At 43.5% G+C, this 25,327-nt stretch overlaps 1 protein-coding gene across 2 annotated transcripts in view; it reads left to right on the top strand.

The window, feature by feature from the left end:
- The window catches only part of SYN3 (synapsin III), a 291,194-nt gene that overhangs the window by 57,074 nt on the left and 208,793 nt on the right, over positions 1-25,327 (top strand). For both annotated transcript variants that reach the window (XM_050926612.1, XM_050926622.1), the window contains exon 4: positions 8,968-9,059. In XM_050926612.1, the coding sequence (XP_050782569.1) occupies positions 8,968-9,059 (92 nt within the window). The remainder of the gene's footprint in view (positions 1-8,967; positions 9,060-25,327) is intronic.

A 25,327-nucleotide genomic window follows, 5' to 3' on the forward strand; every position in this document is an offset into this window, starting at 1 on the left:
CCAGTCCGCCCCTCCCTCAATGTGGAGAGGACATGCACCAGCCTTTGTTCCTGAGCAGATTTCTCTTACACTTCAAAACACACTGTTTTAGGTAAAAAAATATACAACAGATTTATTAACTACAGAAAGATAGGTTTTAAATGATTATAAGTAGTAAGCATACAGATAAAAGGTGGTTACCTAACAAGTAATATCACAATCTGAATTCAATGAACTAGACAGGATTTAAATTGAGCAATATCTCACCCTGATGGTATAGCTCCTTAATACACAAGCAGGAATTCTCCTTTTCAGCCTGTAACCACCTCCCAAGTTCAGTCTTTGTTCACTAGACACGTTTCCAGGTGTGGAGTTGTGGGAGGAGTGAGGCCAAATGATGATGTCACTTCCCCTTTTTATAGCTTCTTCCAGCTTGCTGGAAAGATCCTTTGCTATGACATGAGTCAAGCAGCCTCCATTGAGTATGTGCTGTCTGAGAGGTTTCTATTGTATACAGTTCCTTGGGTAATCCTCCTGTGTGTGTGTATATTCCCCTTAATGGGCCATCATCACTTTCTGGCTGTGCCATTGTTGCTCTTGAAAGACTGGTTGTGAGCATTTCTGACTTCACAACGTATTTCAGTAACACACACAGCAAAACCTCATAACTTCACATACAACGATAGCACATACAACTTAAGAGGATATTAATGTTCAAAAGATTAAGACTTTTAAAATGATATCTTACAAGGTATATTTTGTACAAAACATAATATGATTATATGACAGTGGCGAGTATGGGGGTGCCAGGGTGTTGCTTTGGGGTAAAGAGTGTCACACTATCCTTTTTCCTTTCTGAGAGCTTTGAGAATATAACCATTGTAGATGGAGGCAAACTAAACACTATAGTTAAAAGCTAGTACACTTCTATCTTGATATAACACAACCTGATATAACACGAATTCGGACATAACATGGTAAAGCAGCGCTCCAGGGGGGATGGGACTGTGTGCTCCAGCGGATCAAAGCAAGTTTGATATAATACAGTTTCACCAATAATGCAGTAAGATTTTTTCACCCCCAAGGACAGCGTTATATTGGGTAGAAGTGTAGCTGCTTTTTCTTAAAGGTCACAGGTTATTCAGGCTTCTCCACCTTCCTCCATTACACCCATCTAGAGTTAGCCTTTTGGGCCCATGAAATCCAATGGCCACAAGTCCTTTTTAATCTTGTTTTTAGGAAGGATCTCAGACCTGATCTTAGCTGTGGGAGAGGCTCTGCTGCCTGGGCTGGTGCTGATGGCACTAGGGCCCAGTTACAGAAAGCTGCCTCCAGCTGAGCATGCTCCTCTGCTCAAGAACTAGTGTGACCTGTGGCCACAAGGGAATGAAGCTGGATACAGTAGCGGGTACAGCATAGCCTGTGTCTAGACACAGGACTGAGAATAAAGGACTTCTGGATATTTTCAGGGGATGGAGAAAATATTGAAGTGGATAAAACTGGTAAGATGCAGTGGGGCCCCTGTTAGAAGTCCCTGTTATCTAAAGTCACTGAACCTGGCCCAGATAATTCTGTCCTTTTTGATTATTACTTATCACTTTTTCCTGAGGAATGTGTAGGGTGACCAGATGTCCTGATTTTATAGGGACAGTCCTAATTTTTGGTTCTTTTTCTTATATAGGCTCCTATTACCCCCCACCCCCGTCCCAATTTTTCACATTTGCTGTCTGGTCACCCTAGGAATGTGTGATCTGGAAACTTGGTGATTTCTAGAAAAGTCCCCTCCTCTCAATAGCATGGTGCAGCATGTGCACCACACCACTTCAGAGAATAACACAGAGGATTAGCAGCAGAGATAGTGCAGTTTTTCTCTTGCAGAATCTGCTGCCTTTTGGGTAGTTTTTCTTCAGGTTTCCTAGAGCATCCTTCTTCAGCCCTTATGTCAGCTAATGACTCTATGCAGGGACAGAAAGGGTTAAGGAGAGAACTGCTCAGGCCAGAAGGCTCATGTAAATTAATAAAGGTCAGTCCTGTTGCTCTCCCATCTCCTCTCTTTCCCATCATTTCTTTCTTTATCTCTCTCTCTAACACTCATTCTTCTTTTGCAGCTCATTCACTCGTTCCCATGGCATGGTTTATTTTCAGGGTATCATTATTCAATGAACTCCTTTATATATGCTTCTGGAAATCTCTTGTAGAATAGGGTTATGACTGTGCTGGTAATGTTGACAAGAATTGCTCATGAATTATCTAGACAAAAGAGAGTTATAATACAGAAGATCTCTCCAGTTTTATTGTACTTAAATTCCTAAACTGGTATTTTAATTAGCGGCATAGAGCGGGCATTCTGAGAGGAAGAATCTGATAGGCCAAAGAAGTGTAGTCACATGGACAATCCTTTCTAGCCACATGGATTAAGCACTCATTAAACAACCATGTAGTTATTTGTTTTGTTTCTTGTCTGGGTTTTTTTTTAAGGAACTCAAAATGTTTATGAAAGAAAGCATTTCAAGAAGAGCAGTTCTTGAATAAGGATACCTACAGTTAGGTGGCGGTTGTCACAGTATTGCTAAATCTATTATTCAGAAATCATGACAATAGGCCTCCAGAAAACTGAGACTGATCTAAAAATAATGAAGTTTTTAAAACAATGAAACTGTTCTTTATTTGCCTTCTGCTCTTTAGAGCCATTAGGTTTCATGTTTTTGAGCTATTTGCTGTGACAACAGGCCTAGAAATGTTCTTTTTTTTTTTTTAATTGAATCTGAAATTTTAATATAGTGGCATGACTGAGCTGAGGCTTAAAAAAAAACAACAAATATCGCAAGACTGGCAATAAAAGCCCGACAGCTGACAACACTGAATGGCACTTCACCTTTAGCACAGGCACCAAGTGGCATGTGGCTACCTGGTCTCAGCGTTCCCTGTAGGCTGCATGCATTCACACTGACTCAGTGCCATTAAACAGCATGCATAAGACCTCTCATTGGACACACAGTGTCCCACTCCCCATCTGCACCTTCTTCACCTTCCTTCCTTCCCTGAAGGACAACCCATACATCAAACACACATCCCATTCCCACTCTCTGTACTCATGCACACATCCTGTTCGCCCTTCTTCCTGCCCAGGAACTATGGACTGCAGTGTCATTAAAATCCTGTAACTCTGTAAATGTCAGTATTAGCACAGTGCAAATCAATATTTACAAAGTGCTGGCTTTGTCACCTACAAAAATTGGAAATTATCAACCAGAACTGTTGGAAATGTCAGTGCAAAATGATTGAGATCCCATTTACTGGGTTAAAAATTAGGCCTCCACCCCCTAAGAGAGACCATACTACTTTAGCATGATGACAACTGGCTCATTCCGGAAGCAAGGCTGGGAAGGGCAAAGTGTCCTAGCCAGAGGTGGGTCCTTGCAACATAAGGGCTTAAAGAGGAGAAAAAGTGGGGAATTAATGGGTATCCTTAGGAAGATGGAGAGGCATCTCGGGGGAAGTGATAGGCTGTAAAGATGGACAGGCCTCTCAGGGGAAGGGATAGGCAGTAAAGAGAAAAGCAAATAGAAAGGATGAAAATCCTCTTCTACTTCTTCTAAATACTGCCTAAAACTTAATATACCCAGCATCAGCCTCTCAGGGTGTCAAGTGGTTCATATAGAGTATTCGTCGGTTGCGAAGATCAAAACATGTGGAGTGAAAAACCAGCCGAAGAGAAGAGGAATTAGAAAGGTCTGCTACGGAATTTCTGGATTCTGTTCAAAGATCTGTGTGAGTGCATGTATGTTTGTATGCAGATACAGTACAGGGGTGTCCTGTCAACGCCAGAATTAAGATGGCATTGAAATTTGCAGTTATAGCAATATAAAAATGTGTGTGTGTGTACTCATACAAAAATCTAATGTAACCTTGTCTTTTATTTTAAATAGGAACCAACAAAAGGAGCTTTTAGTTAGATTAAAAGCAGATGAGGGCTTAGAAAGTTCAGTAGCTCAAAAACCAAGAACACAGGGAGTGCTGGGAATTGTGTGGACATGCTAAGCCTGCTAGCTTTAAAAAAAAAAATCACAATCCTCTCCACTGCCATGCAGGAGATTAAACTAGAGTCAAATGTATCTGATTAGGGAACAGAATGGAATCTCTTTTCTGGGCTTTCTTTTTTTCGTATTGCCATTGTTTGTTCACTGGCTGGTTCTGCAAGATGGAATAAGTGATGCTGATTTGGGGAAAGAAATCACTTTACTCCTCTCTATCTGGCGGCCAATTTCTTTTGGCAGAGTGTCCTGTGTAGTGCCTGCTTCCCTGTCAGAGACCTGAGAATTTTCTTCTGCCCTTTATCTTCCCCCACCCCACCGCCCCACCCTGCCCCTTTATACCTTTGCATCACCACCATCAACTTTCTGACCAATGGCTGGTGAGCAGGACTCCTTTTGCAGCCAATCACAGCCACAGTATGAGATATACATTCCCCCTCTACTCTTCAGGGGCTGAACATGCTGCTTCCGAAGTGCTCCTTAGCTCCCTTCTAGCTCAAGGAGCGAGAGATTTGGACAGGGATTTTAACACAAGTTGTACTGCTTTAAACCTCCAAGTGTGGACAGTTATATTGGCATAAATATGCTTCTATTACCATAGCTTGTTCTCATACAAAAAGGGGAATAAGCTATATCGGTATAAGCACCTTTGTACTGGACTAGCTGTGCCCACATTAGGGGTTATATAGATGTCACTGTTTTGGTTTTTTAAAAATCATGCCCCTAACCAAAATAGTTGTGCCAGTGCAAAAACTGTGTTTGTTTTCCAGGCCTATGCCCAAGTCTCCAACATCACAGTATCAAGAATTGGTATTGGCAAAAACTAATTAATTTACATTTACAATTCATTTTATGCTTTTAAATTATGAGTAATTTTCTGCTTTGTTCTGTGGCAAATATATAAACAATGCCTCAACCCCTCAAAAATATTTAATCAAAATGTTTCTTTGGCACCTAAAACTTAGTCAAGTTTTTGGCAGCATTCAGAGCAAAGATTGGGATGGAAAGAATCCAGAGAAGTTGGAGGTTTCATAAAAAGTTCTGAAGTTTGAGGAAGGTTTGGGAAGTTTGGTGGGGGGTGGGCCGAGGGAGGAGTTAAAACACTTAAATACTTTTTGTGAAAAATGTCTTTCGTCATTTAACCTCAAAATGTAAATGTGAGTCTGCTAAATTCTGGGACCCCCAGAGTTACAAAGGGTGTGGCTATGCGATCAATGGGAGCCAGCCTTCCAGCATGGGTTGACACACTTGGGGCTAGCAAGGCTCCCTCAAGTATTCTTTAAAAAAGGAGTGTAGGGTACACTTTGAAGTGGGGGCTCAGGCTCTGAAGCCTAGGGAGGGGATAGGCTTCAGAGTCCGAGCTCCAGCCTGAGCTGTAACTTCAAAGCACTGTTCTGCAGCTGTTTTAGACAGAGCACTAGTTCAAGTTCTGCTGTCCCAAGTCTATTGATATGGCTGGGAGCTCACTGGACCTGGACCTGATTCTATGTTAACTAGAAGTGCAAAGTGAGTGTAAAACATCACCAGATTAGAATGGTATCATCTACATCCACTTAGCACAGGTATAAATGACTACATGATGTGTCAAGGAAAGGACCATCAGACCCTTCCCCTCTGATGCACAGTTATCTATCAGTCTCCCTCTCTCTCTCTCTCTGCACTGACTGCTTTCAAAGACTGCTTTTGTCTGCAAGGTGAGCACAGGTTCATAAAGGCATCAAACCATGAGCTTCCAGCCAAGGAAGTTGTCAGGCCTAAAAAAGCCACAGAGCAAAAAAATACAGGGCCTGATGAGAAATCAACAGGGAAACAATTCTTGCTGAAGGTTCAGCCTTCTTCCAAATGTTAGCCTGTCTGATAGCACAAACTACCTAGGTGAAAGAGGCAATGGCTGTTAACTTAGCAGAGTAAGGCAGAAAACTGATGCCAGAAAAAGGTGATAAAGTGAGAATGCATGCTTGGATAGGTCAGTGTTGGGCACTCTAAAAATACCTTATATGGATAGGGCTATTTACACACATCAGGGAGTTTTGGTGACATCATATGGTCCAATTCTACATTTTCTCACTCAGGCAAAATTTCCATGAAAGTTGAAGGTCTGAGTAAAAACTGCATGAGTGAGAGTAGGATAGCCTCCAGAGTGACACATAGTCCATAGGATATGTTCAGACTGTGCAGGATATAAGCACTTTTTAAAAGTAAGTCTCTGGCCCACTAATGGTTGCCAAGTTAACCCTCCAAATGTAAGCTGTGTCTAACTGATGCAGCAATGTCTGACAGAGTCTGCAATAACATGAAACAATGACTCTGGGAGGGGTGAACTCTCTTGCTTTAGTCAACTCAATAGAGATAGACAAACTTAGATCTTATACAGATCAGAACACTGGCTTGGTGATGGGTAGGTAAAACTGTGATATTGGAGAGAACATGACCAATCATCAAACAGCTGTCAGTAGTTCATTTGTGCATTTGTGGTCCCATTTGAACTCCTTGGCACAAAGAGTTCCTTTTGGACTGTGGGGAATTTCTGTTATGGGAGGATTCCAATGAAAAAGTTGTTTAAGGGACTTCCTTACAATGTTTGAAGAGTAGATGTGATGTTACAGGCACTACATGTAGCCGGCCAATTGCTTTATCAGTATGGCTAATCCCAAGCATTCAAAGCTCACAAGTCAGACTCAGGCCTAAAAAATGGTGAGATTATTTTTTTAAGTGTGGGCATGATGAGGTGTATAAACCCCACATTAGAACTGAAGGGGATAAGGAGCAGTGCTGGACCCAGGTGACTCTGCCCCCTACAGCTACAGAGCCTGCTCCAACTGGAGCAGGAACTTAAAAAGGAGCCAGACTGCCCCCAGCTGAGTTGACAGGGTACAGGGACAGACCTGGTCTGACAGCTCCTGAGCAAAGCTGCTATAGATGCCATCGCTGCAAGGAAGGGGCTAGCACTGAGCCCAGCTATTCTGAAAGTTTTGTTATTCTTTTTTGTTGTTGTTACTATGTTATGTTAGACTTTGAGATGTTGGAAGGAGGCCAGGGGCCCAGGGAAGCAGCCTGAAAGCACTCCAGTGTGCTTGATATTGTTGCCTCTCTTCCATCCCTTGTCTCTGCTGTCAGGAAGGGATAGTGAAGTGGAGAGCCTCCGGACAAGGGCGAGCCATCTGCAGGAGAGGGCTGAAGACCTTCCCTTTGTGAAGACATGGGACCCTATATATTCCAATGGACTCTGCTTTCCTGGAAGGGGATGATTATTAATCAGTGACCCGGCCACCAATTCGCAGTGCTATAGTCGCAGGCAAGAAGCACTGCAGCTGGCTGGGAGGAATATTGAGGCCCGGCATCCTAACCACTAGGAAAAATCACCAATAAGCCCAGGGCCTGACTCCATCATAGTGGGGTTATTCTAATTTGCCTTCAGGTTTCTGAACATTTAGGGTGCACTCAACTTCTTATTTTCAAGCTTTTCTGTGCAACTATGAGAGTTTGAAACACTTTTTAAAATGAAATTTGACATATTGATGATTTAGTTGGGGATTGGTCCTGCTTTGAGCAGGGGGTTGGTCTAGATGACCTCCTGAGGTCACTTCCAACCCTGATATTCTATGATTCTCTGATTCTCATACAATCTCTTGATTTCAGTTACTGGGCCTTTAAGAAAAACACTAATTTATTGTATGACTCATGATGAAATGGTGAGAGTTGGCAACACTGCATAGCTATGAAATTAGATAGAAGCCAGTCTGAACTAGTTAGAGAACTAGTTAAAGGACAATATTGCCCAATTGCTTTTTAAAAAATCTGTAATGAAAAGCCACATCTGAAATTAAAAGATGTGGCCCCTTTTTCCCTTGTAATGATTCAAGTGAGAAGATCAATTTTCCACATCCAAATGTAGGCCTTGTTACTGCAGTGAGATACAGAATGAGAGAGACTCCTGCATCCCCATGGCACCCTGTTGATTTAATAGGGCTTTATATGGGTATAGAGGTTTACCTGCATGTATCTTGTTGCAGAATCAGGACTTTGAAAGCTATGGTAACAGGCACTTTAGACAGACATACTATGCCTCACTACAGTTTATTCATCAAACTGTAATTAGGGAAGATCTTTAGAAATTTTGAATATCCTGACTGGCTAATATTGATATCCTACTTCCGCTTATAATGCTAAATACATCTGCAAGTCTAATTTGCACTCCTTTCTTCATTATATTTCACATTGGCAACCAGGCCCTCAATCAAATGCATTTCTAGGGGATTATTACATATATGAGACTGTTGAAGTCCTTGGGATCCACCTGAGACATGCAGCAGGCGTAGTCACCTGGAACTCACCTTTTACCTCTAATTGCTTAATTATTCTTTGCTAACCTTTTCAGGAGTGTGCGTTATGCTTTATAAAGAGAACGCACTGAATTGTTTTAATAATTAAACATTAACTTAGTAACCTACCCAACTCCACTAAACATGTAAATAGTTAAACATTTAATAGCTAAGCCACTTCAGCTAGATTCCCCTGTTTGTCACCTTCCTGCAGCATAATGAGGTTTTTGGCTGTTCAAGGAGGCATAAATCTCTTGCATTAGGTTTATAGCTGGCCAGTGCCATGACAGCGGATTCAGACATAATTCCAAATGAATGTTTCCAAGTGGGAATTTGAGTCATATTCAAATGACTTTACCTCTGTTTTTGTTTTTTGGCCTGATGATTCTTAATTCCTTTAGTATTTATTATTGCAATAAACCTAATCCCGAGTAGTCATGCAGCATTAGTGTTGGAGCAATAAATACTTCTCCAGTGTTTCCATTGCAAATCAGCAGTAATTGGATCTGCAGTTGCCTCATGGAAAACTTTTGAAAGAAACATTCCATGTGAAGACAGTTTTGCATTTCTGTCAATTTATTCTTTGTGTTTTCTGTCATCACATAACGCTCTGTTCTCTCACTTCACTGCAGGCTGAGTTTTCAGAGCTGAACCTGGCTGCTTACGTTACTGGTGGCTGCATGGTGGACATGCAGGTCATGAGGAATGGCACCAAGGTAGTAAGGTGAGAAACGCTGACTTTCCTTTCATTTTTTTTTTTTTCAGAGAGATGTGGGAGTAAGTGGGATGGGTTGGGTACCTGGCCACAGCCCACTGAGGTCAATGGACAGGCCCCCATTGACTTTGATGGGCTTTGGATCAGGCCCCAAATGTACATTATTTCCTAGGTTTGTTTTCTAGCCTCATTTTTCCCCACCCATTTAATTTAGGCAGAAATGTCTCATTCTCATAATATTTTGAACCTCAGGCCTGATGGTACTGCCAATAGGCAATGGTCTTCATTTCACCTTTCATTCTCGTATTCTCCTGTTGACTTACTTTGACTGTAAATACTGCCTTGCATGCACCACCAGCCCCGTATGTGTTCCACTTTGGCTGGGACAGTCTGCTTGAATATCTGCAGGTCTAGTGGCTGCCAAAAACTTCCATATACTTCATCTACCAACCTGCCTGCTCCTCAGCACCACCTTCCTTAGAGAAGATTTTCCTCTTCAACATTGCCTTCTGCATTACCTCAGGGGAGGATGCCATATCTCAGTCTGTTGGATAGTACTGTAGTTGTTAGCATTTCAGCATAACCACCTTGCATCAACCACAGTCTACTGTGGCAAAGGCACATCCAGCAGTGCTGCTCTCTCTTCATCCTTGCCATCTATCCATTTCATTAGTCAGACAGCATTAGTCCACTTCTTTCTGGTACTGAGGTGCCCAGAATATCAATATGGTATGTTAGGTGTAATGTAATCTATGTCATATATAGAGCAATGATCACTTCTCTATTCGATGATGGGAATGATACTGTATATGCAGCCCCCAAATCAATTTTTTTTCCAAGTTCACTTCTTAGTTTATTCTGTCATTACCATTTTTCAAATTTATTTTGTTTTCTTTATCCAGATGTAATAGCTTACATTTGTTCAGGTTGGAAACGTAATCTTCTTCTCTACCTATTTTTCTAACCACTGTAAGTTCACTTTGTATTATTTCTCGATACTCAGTGAGTTATCTTACAGACCTAAATACAGTATCTTAACTAGCATGCTCTCTACATATTCTTCTAGAGCAGAGGTGGGCAAACTACGGCCCGCGAGCCACATCCGGCCTGCGGGACCGTCCTGCCCGGCCCCTGAGCTCCTAGCCGGGGAGGCTAGCCCCCAGCCTCTCCCCCACTATCCACCATCCCCCACAGCCTCAGCGTGCCATGCCACCCGTGCTCTGGCCCGCCACTCCTGCCGGGCAGCACAGGCGGCATGGCTGGCTCTGGCTGGGCAGTGGGACTGTGAGCTTCTGCTACTCTGAGCAGAATGATAAGGGGGCAGGGAGTTGGATAAGGGGCAAGGAATCCCGGGGGGCAGTCAGGGGACAGGGCGCAGGGGGAAGTTGGATGGGGCAGAAGTTCTGGGGGGAGCACTCAGGGGACAGGGATCAGGGGGTGTTGGATAAGCGTGGGCATCCCAGGGGGGCTGGCAGGGGGTAGGGGTGTGGATAGGGGGCAGGGGTGTGGATAAGGGGTGAAGCAGTCAGGGAACAGGGAGCAGGGGAGGTTGGATGGGGAGGATCCCGGGGGGTGGTTGGGGCAGAGGTCCGAGGAAGGGGCAGTCAGGGCACAAGTAGCTGGGGAGAGTTGGATGGGTCGGGGGTTCTGAGAGGGACAGTCGGGGGTGGGAAGTGGGAGGGGGCGAGGGCCAGGCTGTTTGGGGAGGCACGATCTTCCCTACCCAGCCCTCCATACAGTTTCACAATGCCAATGTGGCCCAAGGGCCAAAAAGTTTGCCCACTCCTGTTCTAGAGCATTAATATAGATCGGGGTAGGCAACCTATGGCACATGTGCCGAAGATGGCATGACAGCTGATTTTCAGTGGCACTCACACTGCCTGGGTCCTGGCCACCGGTTCAGGGGACTCTGCATTTTAATTTAATTTTAAATGAAGCTTCTTTAACATTTAAAAAACCTTATTTACTTTACATACAACAATAGTTTAGTTATATATTATAGACTTCTAGAAAGAGACCTTCTAAAAACGTTAAAATGTATTACTGGTATGCGAAACGTTAAATTAGGGTGAATAAATGAAGATTCAGCACACCACCTCTGAAAGGTTGCTGACCCCTGATATAGATGTTAGAATTGATCAGATCTCACATTGATCACTGGGACATCCCACTAGACCAGAGACTGGCAATTTTTGGCATGCAGCCCACCAGGGTAAGGCCCCTGGTTAGCTGGGCTGGTTTGTTTACCTGCCACATCCACAGGTTCGGCTGATCGTGGCTCCCACTGGCTGCTGTTCGCCGCTCCAGGCCAATGGGGGCTGCAGGAAGCATCTTGGGCTGAGAGATATGCTGACCACCACTTCCCGCCACCGCCATTGGCCTGGGACAGTGAACCAAGGCCAGTGGGAGCCGTAACTGGCCAAACCTGCTGCAGGTAAACAAACCAGCCTGGCTCGCCAGGGGACTTACCCTGGTGGGCCATGTGCCAAAGGTTGCCATTCCCTGCACTAAATATATCCCACAAACTTGATGCTGTTGAGCTTTGTTTATAGTTCTCTGGCAATTTTTCCGTGATCGTGGCTGTGCTTGTTTCTATGCAAATTTCCAGTGATTTTTCCATGTAAGATTTCATAAGTCTGTGTTAAATATTTAAAATTCAGATCTATGAAATCTGTTGTGTTCACTTGTCCCACTAATTTTTGCCTCCCAGTGTACAAATTATTTCCATGCTATGTGCATCCATCAGCTGGTGGTCAGTGCCAGTCTACTCCTTTGTTCATTCACACACAAAACTGGAAAGCTATCCAAGAAGATCACCTGTGTTGATCCCATTTTCTTTTCTCTTCCCATGCCCTTAGAGTTATTCATGAGTCTATCAAAATTTCCCTTCATTTATTAAACTGTTACTGATGATAAAGTTTTATGTCTGAAAAAGAGGGTGTTTTCTGTTTATGATGAGTGAGTTGTCTGTATTATAGGGTGTGTGTCTGCATGGGTATTTATATATGAGAAAGAGTATGTGTATCTGGCTGTGGCAGTGGTGTGTATGCATCTTTGTGTTTGTCCGTGTGTGCTTGTAGATGTGAATGTTTGTATGGTGGGGTGACCGGGTGGGTATCTGTTTGGGTGCCTGGCATATGTGGATCTGGTCATGTGTTCTATCAATTTGAAGGTATCTCCGCTTTGACATACTACTGCACTCTAACCCTTGTGCCTACCAAAAGTCAAGCGAAGAGAAGAGGAGAAAACACTGGACAATGTTCTGTCTTATTTTTCTGGATGACACATACATCTGTCATACTGCACTCATTCACTCCACAACTGCCTCTCCTACCTTCCTTCCCATCCTCTTCCCCTCAGTCCTGTCCTCCTCACCCCACTCCCTCCCTTTGTCTTTCCATTTAGCTAATACCTTACTCGTGACAACCCCCCCCCCAAATTAAAATCAATAATATTGTGGCACTAACATGACATTTGCCACCATCATGCTGTTCACTTTGCATGTGTGTTATGCTCTATCCCCTTACCTTTTTGTCTGTCATGATGGTTTAGATTGTAAACTGTTCAGGGCAGGGATTGTCTCCTACTCTGTGCTTATACAGTGCCTAGCACAATGGGGCCCTGTTCTTGCTTGGTCCTTAGGCATTCCCACAATAACCTCATAATTCAGACTGCTCATAAACGTGAAAATATACATACATGCCAGTTGTGCGTATGCGCACACACTGTACAGCCATGGATACAGACACAGGTATGCACACACTTTAGTTTCCTGACACACATGCAACTTGTCTCTCATGCACGTGCAACTCACCTTCTCCTCCCTCATGGACATGTTTCTCCTAGCCACAAGAGCACATACGTTCAATACCCATAAATCCACCCATGCCACAGACAGGCTCACTCAGGCATGCTCCTCATGCACATGTACACACAGATCCCTAATGAAGATAATTTGATACTCATTGTGGTTGAGTTATTCTAGTCACAGCAGGAGAAAACCCCTAAAGAAGATGGGAAGGATTGACAGATCTGTAATATTGTGGGAATAAATTAGAGAGGTTCTAAATTAATGCTCTCTGCAAATACTGAGAATTCCTCAGAAGAAACATGAGTAATTTCTACTTCTAAAATACCCAAACCACAGTACAGCAAGCTTCTGCGTAACCAATTGCTTATACTCACTCAAGGAATGGAAGGTCTGATGTGGCCCAGGGAAACTGGAAACTACAGGAGAACCTGAAGAGAGTTACAAGTTCAAGGGCACAGAATGCAGAAAATGTTGACTGAACAAAAACAAAGCAACAGATTATTTTTTTCTGGGCAAGGGGATCGTTTGGGCCTTAGTTCAGGTGAACTATTTAAGCCTCAGGTAGGGTGACCAGATAGCAAATGTGAATAACCGGGATGCCTGGAAAAATCGTGAATGCCTGGAAATACCCTTAATATGACAGAGGGTGGAATGGTGCCTCATTAATATACACATTTAGGATCCCTCGCCCCCCAAAAAGCAATAGCCTCTGCACACTCTTCAAAGGAATGGTAACTGAGTGGCTGCAGTAAGGGTTTGAATTACTAATTTAATACAGTAAATGCACCATAAAGTATGTACTAGTAGATTATGAATAAATAAAGCTAACCTACACTACGTATTAACATTTTCTGGTATATTATCTTCACATTTTAAATTGCGTTAATTGAATTATTCCCTAGTTAGCAAAATTCAGTTATTTGCAATGGGTCATTCATATGGAATGGACAGGGTCTATTGCATGCTTAATTCAAAGCACTTTTTTGATTGTTCTGGGAGCCTAGGGTTTAGGACATTCTATTAGTCCCTATGCCAGTTGATTAAAACTGCCCAAGTAAATAACTGTGGCTCTCTTTTCTGAAAAAGAAGCCCTGGTTAACGGGAAGGTATGTCGTGGAAATGACCACCACCGTGTTGAGTTGATCAGACAGCCTGAGGCTCTTTTTTATTGATTAATCAGAGATACATGTGTACACACGGAGAGACGACAAATCCCCTAGCAAGGGGTAAGTCGCTCTCCCGTACAGCAGTGATACCTGTGCTTATAAAGCTTAAAACCGCAAATTATTATATGAACTTATACATTCGTCATTACCTTATTTGGCTAATACATGACATCTTCTGAAAACAATTGCTATTAATATTTTTATATATTATAAGTGAGCTAAAAATTGCAAGCCTGTTCTTTTCTACTTCCTCATGGAAAGTTCTTGTAATTGTCAGGACATTGACACCTCGGTTTTCCCTTACTTGCAGTTAAGCTGTTACACGTCGCTAAGCTTTTTGAGGAACTTGTGTCCAAAAATACATATTGTTTGTACCTTTGGCCAAATTATCATGAGTTATATTTTATGCTTACACGAGCAACTTAATGAACTATAATGAACTAGAAGCTGTTAGTATATTCCAGCAGTGATGGATTGTTTATTTAAGGGACTTTATGTCAGTTTTAACCCCTTTTAGCAGCATTATTCATGGTTTGTGTATAATAAAATCAGAGAGTTAGCCTCAGGTGTGTTAGTAATAATTATTCATGATTATTTTCTTACTTTCTATATGTTAGTATGATTGAGGCCTATGGCCTTGATTTAATTATTAGCTTAATGAAGACCTGGCTCCGGGGCCTGGGGTTTATTTTTTTAATCAGGTACAATATTACTTAAAGCTCTCGCCCTATTCCTTCCCTCAGACAAAATTAAATACATAATTTTGTAGGCGGTGTTTGTCAGCTGGGGAGAGCGGGGAGTGGCTGTAAATGGACCTTAATGCCATTTTGGATTCTGCCACTAGCTTGTGACACCTTGGGCAAGTCACTTCAGCCAAAAAATGTTAAACTTGGGCAGCTGGAGTATGGTATTTACTTAGTGGCCTGATTTTTAGAGACCTGGGGCTCCCACAAACAACAGGCAGTTCAATGAGGACTAGGGGCATGTCTGCACTACGTCTGGGAGTGAGCCTCACAGCTCATGTCCACACACTCACTAGTGTGCTCTAGACATAGCTGTGCAGACATTGCTTTGATGTTGCAGGTCAGGCTCTTGAGCCCACATCCCTCACCCTCTCCTCAGGCTTCAGGGCCTGAATTCCAGGCCAAGCCTCCACGTCCACACAGGTATTTATAGAGCACTAGCACGAGCCTTGATAACACAAGTCTGTGGACCTGGGCTGGGTGGCTTGCTCCCAGAAGCAATGGAGACAGGCCCAAAGGATTCTCAGTACCTCTAAAAATCTGGTCACTTAGCAAGTGACCTGAATATGGATTCAGATGCCTAACTATTGAGTTACCGACATTTGAAAATGTTTGCTTTAATTTCTCTATGCCTCTGTTTCTCCATCTAATGTTCACTCTGAGAGCTCTTCCTTGCACGTCTCCAAAAATTTAGAAGGAAAGAAAGTAGCCATATGATGCCTTATGTAGTCTCTAGTGAATACTTTGTTACCAAATTGCCATACTTATTGCAACACTCTGGATGCCTCTGTTCAGTAGGACCAGCAACAGAACAAGTGGATGTGATGTGAGTCATTAGCATAATGCCTTGTCAGAGCAGCATGAGGAGATTCTGCGGTGCACCTGCCCCGCCAGCATAACAGTTGCAGGCTTGTGATGATATGCAGCACCAAAACTTTCCCAGTTACATGTTAAAACAATAATATTGTGCAATTTGATGAGAGGCCCTATAGCTATAGAGGATCTTTCATTCCAAAAGATCTCTAACCACCTTGGAAACAGGAATTGTTTCACCAGTGAAATGCAGCCACCTCTGGGTGGAGTGTGACAGATCAGAGGTGCAATATCCATGCATAGGACCTTGGTTATCAAGGTGATGTCTGAAAGACCCACACACAGCAAATTGTCTAGGACTTAATTTGTCAGTCTCAGAAGGATGAAGGGCTGAGTCAACCCTGTTGGGATTAGACCTAATGGGTCTGATTTTTATTTCCACTGAGGCCCCTGTACACTGCACTCTGGCAGCCTAAAGGGATCATAAATTGGTAGTGTAACACCCACTTTGAGCCCCTTTACACTGCCAGAACAGGGTGAAAGGGCCTCCATGGAAAAGAGAATCAGGCCCAGGGAGCCTACTGTATGTTTCTAACTTGATGCTTAAGACTCCTAAGCCTGCCCTCTCTCTCTACACCAGATAAAATGCAGGGCTGTGTTTGCCACCCAGGCAAGGCAGGCCTTATCATGAGGTGAACTGAGGTGGTTGCCAGACTGGGGGAGGGGCAGGGTGCCACTAGGTCCCAGAGTGTAGAAAATTGTGTCTGCTGCTGGTGCATATGTATTCTCTCTGCTCTAGATGCACAGAGATGGTGGAGTGCTGTGCTGGAGGAGGGAGGGCACAAGAGACATAACAGGCAGACAGGAGAAAAGGTAAGAGGAGATAACAGAAAGCAGCAGGAGCTTCAGGGAGAGAGAGGAGGAGGAGCCTCTTATGTACCTCTCTAGCACCCCCAGGAGCCTGGACTGATTAACCCAGCTTCTCAGGGAGCTTCCTGTTTCCTGCTGCTTCCCTGAACCCACTTGAGGAGAACAGGCAGTCAACTGAAGTAGTAGGAGGCAGTTATGCCCTTAAGACACTGATATCTTCCCTCACTCAGGCCCTGCTACCAGCCTGCTTATTTGTCCCCTTCAACTGAGTGTTGAGAGCTACTATAGCTGGCACAAACCAGCAGTCATGAGTGAAAGAAGAAAACGCCCCTCTGGGGCAGCATTCAGAAAAAGAAAGAAAGCAGAGGAAGCTTTTCTATCTAAGCAGGAAGGAGCTCTCCTGAGATACATAGACACAAATATTCACGGTGAGACTTCCGGCTCCAGTGAGGATGTGAGCAGTGAGGAGATAGTCAGAGAGCAGGTGACCTGGCAGCTAATGCAGCATTCATATCTGCATCTCAAATGGATGTAACCATGCACATTCCTGAAGAAAAGTGTAGATCAGAGAAGAGTGTGGTGGAGGCGCAAGCAACAGCTGCTGCTGAGTTTAGTTCCTTAAGTCTGGATGATCCAGGGCTGTGGTCCCACTTGAGCAGTAGCCTGAGGGACTTCCTTGTACTGCGTGGGCCACAGCAAGTGGAAAAACTTCATGTTCCCCAAAGACAATGAAAATAGAAGTTTCCATCCAACACATTATCGGCATGAAATCCCCAATGGTGACAAACTGGAGAGGTCATGGCTTATGTACTCAAAACCCCAGAATGCTGCATACTGTTTTTGTTGCAAACTTTTCCAGTCTAATATTCCAGCCACATTGGGTTCTACAGGAACAAAGGACTGGAAAAAATCTGGCTAGAAATCTGGCATGCCATGAGAAGGCAGCAAATCACCAGAGAGCATTCCATAGGTCAGTGGTCCCCAACGTGGTGCCCGCCAGGGCATTTATGTGCATCTGCCTAGTGCCGAGCTGGGGACAGAGAACTCCGGGGTTGCAGGCTGTGGGCGCCAGTGTTCTCTGTCCTCCCGGCTTCTCTTTGCACTGCCCAGAACTGGCGTCAAAAAAAACCAAAACACAAAAACAAAACAAGACAAAACAAAAAATACCACTCTGACAGAATGCCGCCCCACAGCATGTGCTGCCCGAGGCACATGCTTGCTCCACTGGTGCCTGGAGCTGGCCCCGTATGTGAGTAATAGTTGGCGCCCGCCACACTCTTCTGAAAACATGAATGTGCTACTGGCCACAAAAAGGTTGGGGACCGCTGCCATAGATGGAAAGAGCTTGAGATGAGACTAAGGTTAAAGGCCACCAAAGAGGATCAGCATCAAGAGAAGATTGCATCAGAGTCTCTTTCCTGGCAAAATGTTCTGTAAAGTTTGCTACCCAAAACCTAGCACTGTGTGGCACTTTAGATCAGCTGTATGTGCAAAACAATGGAAACTTCCTTAAAATTATGGAGCTGATGGCTGAGTTTGCTGTACTCCAGGAACATCTAAGAGGAGTCACCATCCAAGAAGTGTGCACACACCACTACCTTGGAAAAACAATTTGAAATGAAATCGTACAGTTACTGGCAACAAAAGTCAAACGGAAGATTGTGGCAGATCTGAAGTCAGAAAGATATTACTCTGTTATTCTGGACTGCACACCTGACATCGGCCATACGAAACAAATGACTTTAATGGTGTATTTTGTAACTGTAAGCAGAGTCAGGATGAGCTCTACCCTGACATCTGGTGGTGAATTATGGCGAATGTGGAAAAGAATTTCAGGGGCTGATCTTGTTTGCATAGACACACCCACCCTGCCTAGCATAGCCCACGGCAGCCTAAAATGGTCACTTTGACAGCTGTGGGATCCTCAATTTCTCTGTTATTGGGGCAGAAGGAATAAAGTGTTGTTACCCTGAATATGTGAATGAGAGACTATGAACCTGTTTTATGACAGAGAATCTCACCATCAACTAAGTAGCACTCGCTAGACAAGGGACATGGGTTCCAAAACCCAGTAGATTGAGAGAGGTTGGGGACTGGTGTGATAGTATTGGCCCCTTTTGAGGGTCTGGAACACCAATTGCACCTTCTTCTCTCCACTGTTGAAGAGCAGAGCTAATTTTGATTCCATTAGGAATCCATCTAGAGACTGCTGGGCTGAATTCACTTTGGGCCAATGGTGTACCAGCACTGGGGCTCCCCTACTACAAGCTGAAATCACTAAAAGAGCTAAACTTACTGAGCTGAGTGCTGTGTTAACTAGTGGGGGAGCCTGAAGATCTATCGCAAAGCAGCTAGCAGAGCGGAGCAGTTTGCAGCACGGTTGGAGCAGCCCACGGAACAATGATTGGAGTGGAGCTGAGCAGTTTGTGGGATGGTTGGAGTGGCCCACGGAACAGCAAGCAAGCAGAGGGAGCAGTTTGTGGGGATGGCTGGAGAGGCTCACAGGTCGGCCAGAGGAGTGGCGCAGCTGGTGGAGTGGAGCTTGTCATGGTGAAGGCTGCAGCAGAACTCCACGGAGAGGAGGGGCAGGTGGCCCCAGCCCACATTAGGTGCCCCTTAACACCCTGTGTCCCCCCCATTTCCACCCAGGCTGGGGGGGGGAGTAAAACTCTGCAGATAAACTTTTGAACCCAGGGACAGAGACTTTTGGGTTGTTGGACTTTGGGCTGATTGGACTTAAGACCCTAAGGGGAAAAGGACACTGTCAAAACTTACTTGGTGGGTCTTTTGCGCATGGTTTATGTTATGAATCCTGTTTGTGGTGTTTCCCCAGTATGATGCCACATTGCTTCCCTCCTATATTAAAAGGATTTTGCTACCCTCCGACTCTGTGCTTGCGAGAGGGGAAGTATTGCCTCCTAGAGGCACCTGAGGGGGTGGTATGTAATTGTCCCAGGTCACCAGGTGGGAGCTCGAGCAGGTTTTGCATTGTGTTATTGAAAAGGAACCCCTGGATACTGAACCCAGCCCTTTTTGCTGCCAACTTGTAGGGGCAGACATGTTACATAACAACAACAGAACCTAATGAAAATGTCCCTGCAATGGTGACTGTCAAAGAGCATTTTCTAGAATTTATTGACATTGATGATACTACAGGAGCTGGTAAGACAAATGTGCTTCTTAAAAAGCTGGAAGATATGGAAATTGCAATAGCTGACATGAGAGATCAGGGCTACTATAATGGTACCAACATGAGAGGAAAGAACAAAGGACTTCAGACACAGATCCGAGAGTTAAACCCTTGAGCTTTTTTTGTCCCATGCAGTTCTCATTCATTGAACTTGGTGGTCAGTGATGCAGCATCAGCTTCTAGTGAGGCTGCTGAATTTTTTGATGTAATTCAAAACATCTATGTATTTTTCTCTGCAGCAATTCATGGATGGCAAATTTTGAAGCAACATATGGGAAACTATGGGAAAGTCAAGTGGAGGCTCAATATGCTTCTTAAACCACTGAGTGCCACACAGTGGGGAAGTCAAGTGAAGGCGATAAAGCCTATCAAACACCATATTATGAAGATAGATGATGCCATAGTTGCCATTATGGAGGATAATGCTATGACAGGAACTGTCCATGGGAGAACAGTGGCAGAGGGAAATGGAATCACCAAAAACATACATAACTTCAAATTTTGGTGTGGCTTACTGTTGTGGCATGACATACTGTTTGAAATAAATGTTGTAAGAGACTCCAAAGTGTTGACCTTGATATATCTGGAGCAATGGAACAACTGGACAAAGCGAAGACATACCTACAGCCTTACCGGCCAGATGAGGGATTTCAAAATGTTCTGAAGGGTGCACCGAAGTTGGCAGAAGAACTTCACACGGCAGCTATTTTCCCAGCCATTCAAGATTACAAGTCACCAAAGAAGAAGACATTTTGATTACAAGGAATGGGTTAATCCCATAAGAGACCCCAAACAACAATTCAAAGTTGAATTCTTTAACTAGGTTCTAGATTGTGCAATACAATCAGTTGAAGAACATTTCATGCAGCTCAAGGAACCCAGCAGTATATTTGAGATGTTGTATGATATTCCAAAACTCCTCATTATACCTGAATAAGACCTACACCAGCAATGCAGGGCACTAGAGACAGTGTTGACACATGATGATATGCACGATATTGATGCGAATGATTTAGGTGATGAACTGAAAGCCCTTTCAAGATACATTTCAGCAGGATCAACTCCAAAGGCTGTTCTGGAATATATGTGCACAAAAAAGATGACCACCCTCTTTCCAAATGCTTTTGTTGCTCTGCGCATACTGCTAACACTTCCTGTCACAGTTGCCAGTGGAGAACTCAGCTTTTCCATGCTGAAGTTAATAAAAACACATCTACGCTCCACAATGACACAGGAGAGGCTGGTCGGCCTTGCAACCATCTCAGTAGAGCATGAGCTGGCCCAGACTGTGGACCTTCAGGAAGCAGTTCAAATCTTCGCAACCAAGAAGGCACAGAAAGCACCACTTTGATTATTCAAACAGATAAAAATGCCAGTGTTTACTATGCTGACAAGAAAAGTTACATTTGCTGTTCAGGCATTTGAAAGTTAAGTGTTACTTAAAATTTTTGAACAAAACATTTTAAGTTGTTAGTTCTCCTTTATTGGGGTAGGTAGCAGAGCAGTACCATGAGAGGAGTAGAACAGAAAGAAGGCAGAATTGAGACCTTTCAAAGTTTTGGCCCAAGCGAGGGGACATGGGGGAATCATTTGAGCTCCCCGCCTCAGATGTCAAAATGTTGTGGACCGGCCCTGCATCCAGGCTTAGCGTGTCTGTCGTTGTTATCTCTGGTAGATGTGGAGGAGAAAGCAGAGGCACATTGAAATCTAGAAGTGTTTTCTTTGACAGGGAAAAGCAGCTTCTGTGGGAGTGTTTCAGAATTTTAAAGATATGAATTAAATATGTATCAGATTGCTCCCCTCTTGTTGCCTCCCTGGTGGGCTCCTTCAGTTAGAGGCTCCTTGTTTGGCACTCTAGTTCTTCTGCCACCAGTTAGTGATACGAACATCAAGGACAAGGACCATCTCTTTGTGTGTTTGTATGGTGCCCTCCACAATAGCGTCTTGGTCTGTGAGTTGGGCCCCTGAGGCACTACTATAATACAAATAATAAATGACTAACTGTGAGAGGTTTAGGTACTGCACTGAAGAGAGTCATATGTACCTAAATAGATTGATACAAACAGACCATGCTTGAGAAAAGGAGTGGGTTTGTTCCGTTGGATCAAAATGAGACAGAATTGGCCACTGGCAAAGAGAGAGACTGAAAGTGAAGAGAAGTGGAACCCGCCATGCTTAAAAAAACTGGCTGTTGGGAAGGAAATCCTACAGGGTGAGCAAAGGTCTCTTGCAGGGCTAGGGATTAGTACTACAGATTTTGCCTGCAATTCAGCCTGTTTGTGTAACAATGTGCATGCTTCACTCTGCTAGCTGGCTGAAATGCCCCTGTCAGTCACAACTGTGGAGAGGTCAATGAATGTTCTGTGTCCTCAGTACAAGCCCATTTGTCTCTTTAATTAATTATGACTGTTCTGTTGATTCCAGCTGATTTAGCATTTGCATGTGTTCTAATGACATGTCGGGAGCCTGTTGCATCACAATCCTAAATCCATCATGCCCTAAAAATGCGTTTCTCCACTACATGCTTTTGCACTGTGATCCATTATATGATCTCATGGAATGGGAAACTGCCACTTCCACATGCAACTCGCCATGCTGGGGGCAGGTCCTTTCCTGCTGTTCAGTCTCTGCCCACTCCAGGAGGCAAGTATATTCCTGCTCTATATGAGTTGCCAGCTCTGGGATGTGAATGTTTTAATTCCACATATGGATGATCCCGTCTCAAGTGGATGTTTTTCTGTCACATAGGCCCCCTCCTCCCCAAGAAGTGGATATTCTACCACACAGAGGCTGTCCTCTGCAAGAGGTGGTTGGTTTCTTGTCCTATACAGGTATTTTCTTGCCACACATTAGCTGCTCACTGCTAGGCGATCAGTATTTTTTGTCACCCAGGGACTGCTCACTGCTAGGGGGTGGGTTCTTTCCGTCACTGTTCTGCAAAGGATACATGAAAGTAGCTTGAGAGAGCTAGTAGGTATGTGTGGATCCAAGAAGTTCTCTAATGGGAAACTCAGTGTTCACCTCTGACATCTTCCAGAAATCATGTTTCATAGAAGAACCCTAATTGGTGCCTCTTCATCATTTGGGTAAATTCCACGCACATTTTAGGAAAATGTCCTGTCTTATTTAAAGCCGAACTGGGAATCCCTGCAAAGGAAGGAAAGTTTAGGAGGATGAAGAAACTGATCTGTAGAATGTAGTGTCCCAAAAGCCAGATGGAAAAATAATATGATTAGCGTATAGTTTTTCCATGATCTACTGAATGTACTGTATTGTAGCAGTCCAATATGTACCATATATTTAACACAAAGTGTACAGAAGAATAAATGTATTTTAAATGAAAAAAATTTGGCTGATTATTTTAAATAGATGTCATACTGGTATATTTCAAACAGAATGTAACTTTTAAAATATGTATTTAAAGAAAAACCAACTCACCATCTCCCCCAGCAAACTGCTACCCTCACCTAAGCACTCAGCAACCCAGGGAAGTCAGTGGGTTAGACCAAGATGTAAATCAGGGTAGAATTTAGCAGCTTGTATTTCATATGTAACAATCTAGCACATGCAACACCCTTTTTATAAACTCTAGTAACTATTCCCACAAGAGAGATGATTGCCTTATTCTTCCACCATCATCTCCCTCTCCCTCCCCCACTTTTTTTAGCAGAAGCACAATGGGGAGGTTAGGGTTTTCTTTGGTTGCATCCATTCCAGTTGCTGCTGTTAAACAGCTGCTTGAAGGGACTGTTTCTCTCATCGGGGTTTAGTTATATCCCAGATGAATAATGTCCCTCTTCACCTCTCCAGCAGCTGGCGTCCAGCCAACATGTGAGTGGGATGCTGACAGCTATGGGGAAAACATTTGGAGTGGAGGCAGCTGCCAGAAAGCAGAAGTCACTGTTACCAGACAAGGGTGGGGAACAATTTAGAGATTAAAACCCCTCCCTGGCCCGTTCACATTTACGCATATTCCTTCTGCTAAGAAACGTGCAGCCAAGGTCTGAGTTATCATTCATTAGCTAAATAGTGAAGTGAATGCAAAAGCTAGTTAAAGTATTTAAGTTTTGTCACTTTTTTGCTCCTATTCATCTCTTTTCTTCATGGGTTTCTGTTAGTGATGTTTCAGAGGAAAAATGAATGTTGGAAAGGAGGGGGCAAAGTCTGCTTTGTTCTACAGGTATAGTTGTGAAAAGAGTAGATTTTTATCAGTAAATGTTGCTAAACATTGATTTCACTGTGCACACACAAAGCAACAAAAAATATTTCCATCAATAATCAACAAAACCTACAGATAGGTAAAGTAAGAAAAATGCTGCTTAAGAACTCAGAGTTCATTTAAGGATATTTACTGTGTGTATTTGGACATGTGTTGTTGACAATTTGTGCTTGTAATGGTTATAAATAGGGCCCTATCAAATTCACTGTCCATTTTAGTTAATTTCCTGGTCATAGGATTTTAAAAATCATAAATTTCATGATTTCAGGTATTTAAATCTGAAATTTCACCGTGTTGTAACTCTAGGAGCCCTGACCCAAAATGGAGTTCTAGGGGAGGTTGCAAGATTATTGTAGGGAGGTCACAGTATTGCCATCCTCACTTCTGTGCTGCTACTGCTGCTGCTGGCAGTGGTGCTGCTTTCAGAGCTGGGCCCTCGGCCAGCAGCCGACACTCTCTGGCCGTCCAGGTCTGAAGGCAGCAGCACATGAGTAAGAGTGGCTTGGTATGGTATTACTACCCTTACTTCAGCACTGCTATTGATGGAGCGCTGCCTTCAGAGCTGGGCATCTGGACAGCATCCACCGCTCTTTGGCCACCCAGCATAGAAGTAAGTGTGGCAATACTGTGACTCCCCTACAATAGCCTTCTGTCCCTTATGCAGCTCCCTTTTGAGTCGGGATCCTAAGTTTGAGAAACCCTGGTCTCCCCCATGAAATCCTAAAATCTGTATAGCATAGGGTAAAATTGCACAAAAGACCAGATTTCACAGGGGAGCCCAGATTTCATGGTCTGGGACGTATTTTTCACAGCAGTGAATTTGGTAGGGCCCTAGTTATAAAGCTTTAACATTTTGAACTCAATGTCTGCCATTAAATAATTGTCTGACACCCTCTCATAATTTTCCACCGCTGTGAACATTTAAAAGCTTAAAACCCATTATTTTTGTACAACTATGTGAAAATTAAAATGGCTAAACATAAAAAAATGCTTGAAAATGAACTTCACTATTATCAATTGAAATGTTAAAATAATAAAAATTTAACTGTGCCAAACCTACACATGTACAACCCCATTGGCTTCTGCCATTGTTGTAACATGGACTGTTAAAATCTTCAATCTCTTTCCTGATAACTTCTTGATCTCTACCACTTTTCCTAAAGTGTGGTTCTGTTCTGAAATGTGATTGCAAAAAATGGCTATATGAGGTTCCATGTTTATTGTTCATCACTGAGTTTCATGACAAATTTGTTCAGTTTACAAGTAAAAAATATAGGAATGGATTTTGGAGACTGCTCTTGTATGGCTTGAGGAGCATGTAACCCAGCTTTATGAATTCCTGGTCCTTGGGCCAATAAATGTAAGTCCATTCTGAAGAAGCAATTTAGAGCAACCTTGAGGTCGCTCTAAGTTGTGGCTGCAGTGGCTCCCGGTACTCTCCATAATCCCCTTCTCTTGGCCACTG

This window comes from Gopherus flavomarginatus, chromosome 1, assembly GCF_025201925.1.
Source record: "Gopherus flavomarginatus isolate rGopFla2 chromosome 1, rGopFla2.mat.asm, whole genome shotgun sequence".
In the NCBI taxonomy this organism is placed as follows: domain Eukaryota; kingdom Metazoa; phylum Chordata; order Testudines; family Testudinidae; genus Gopherus; species Gopherus flavomarginatus.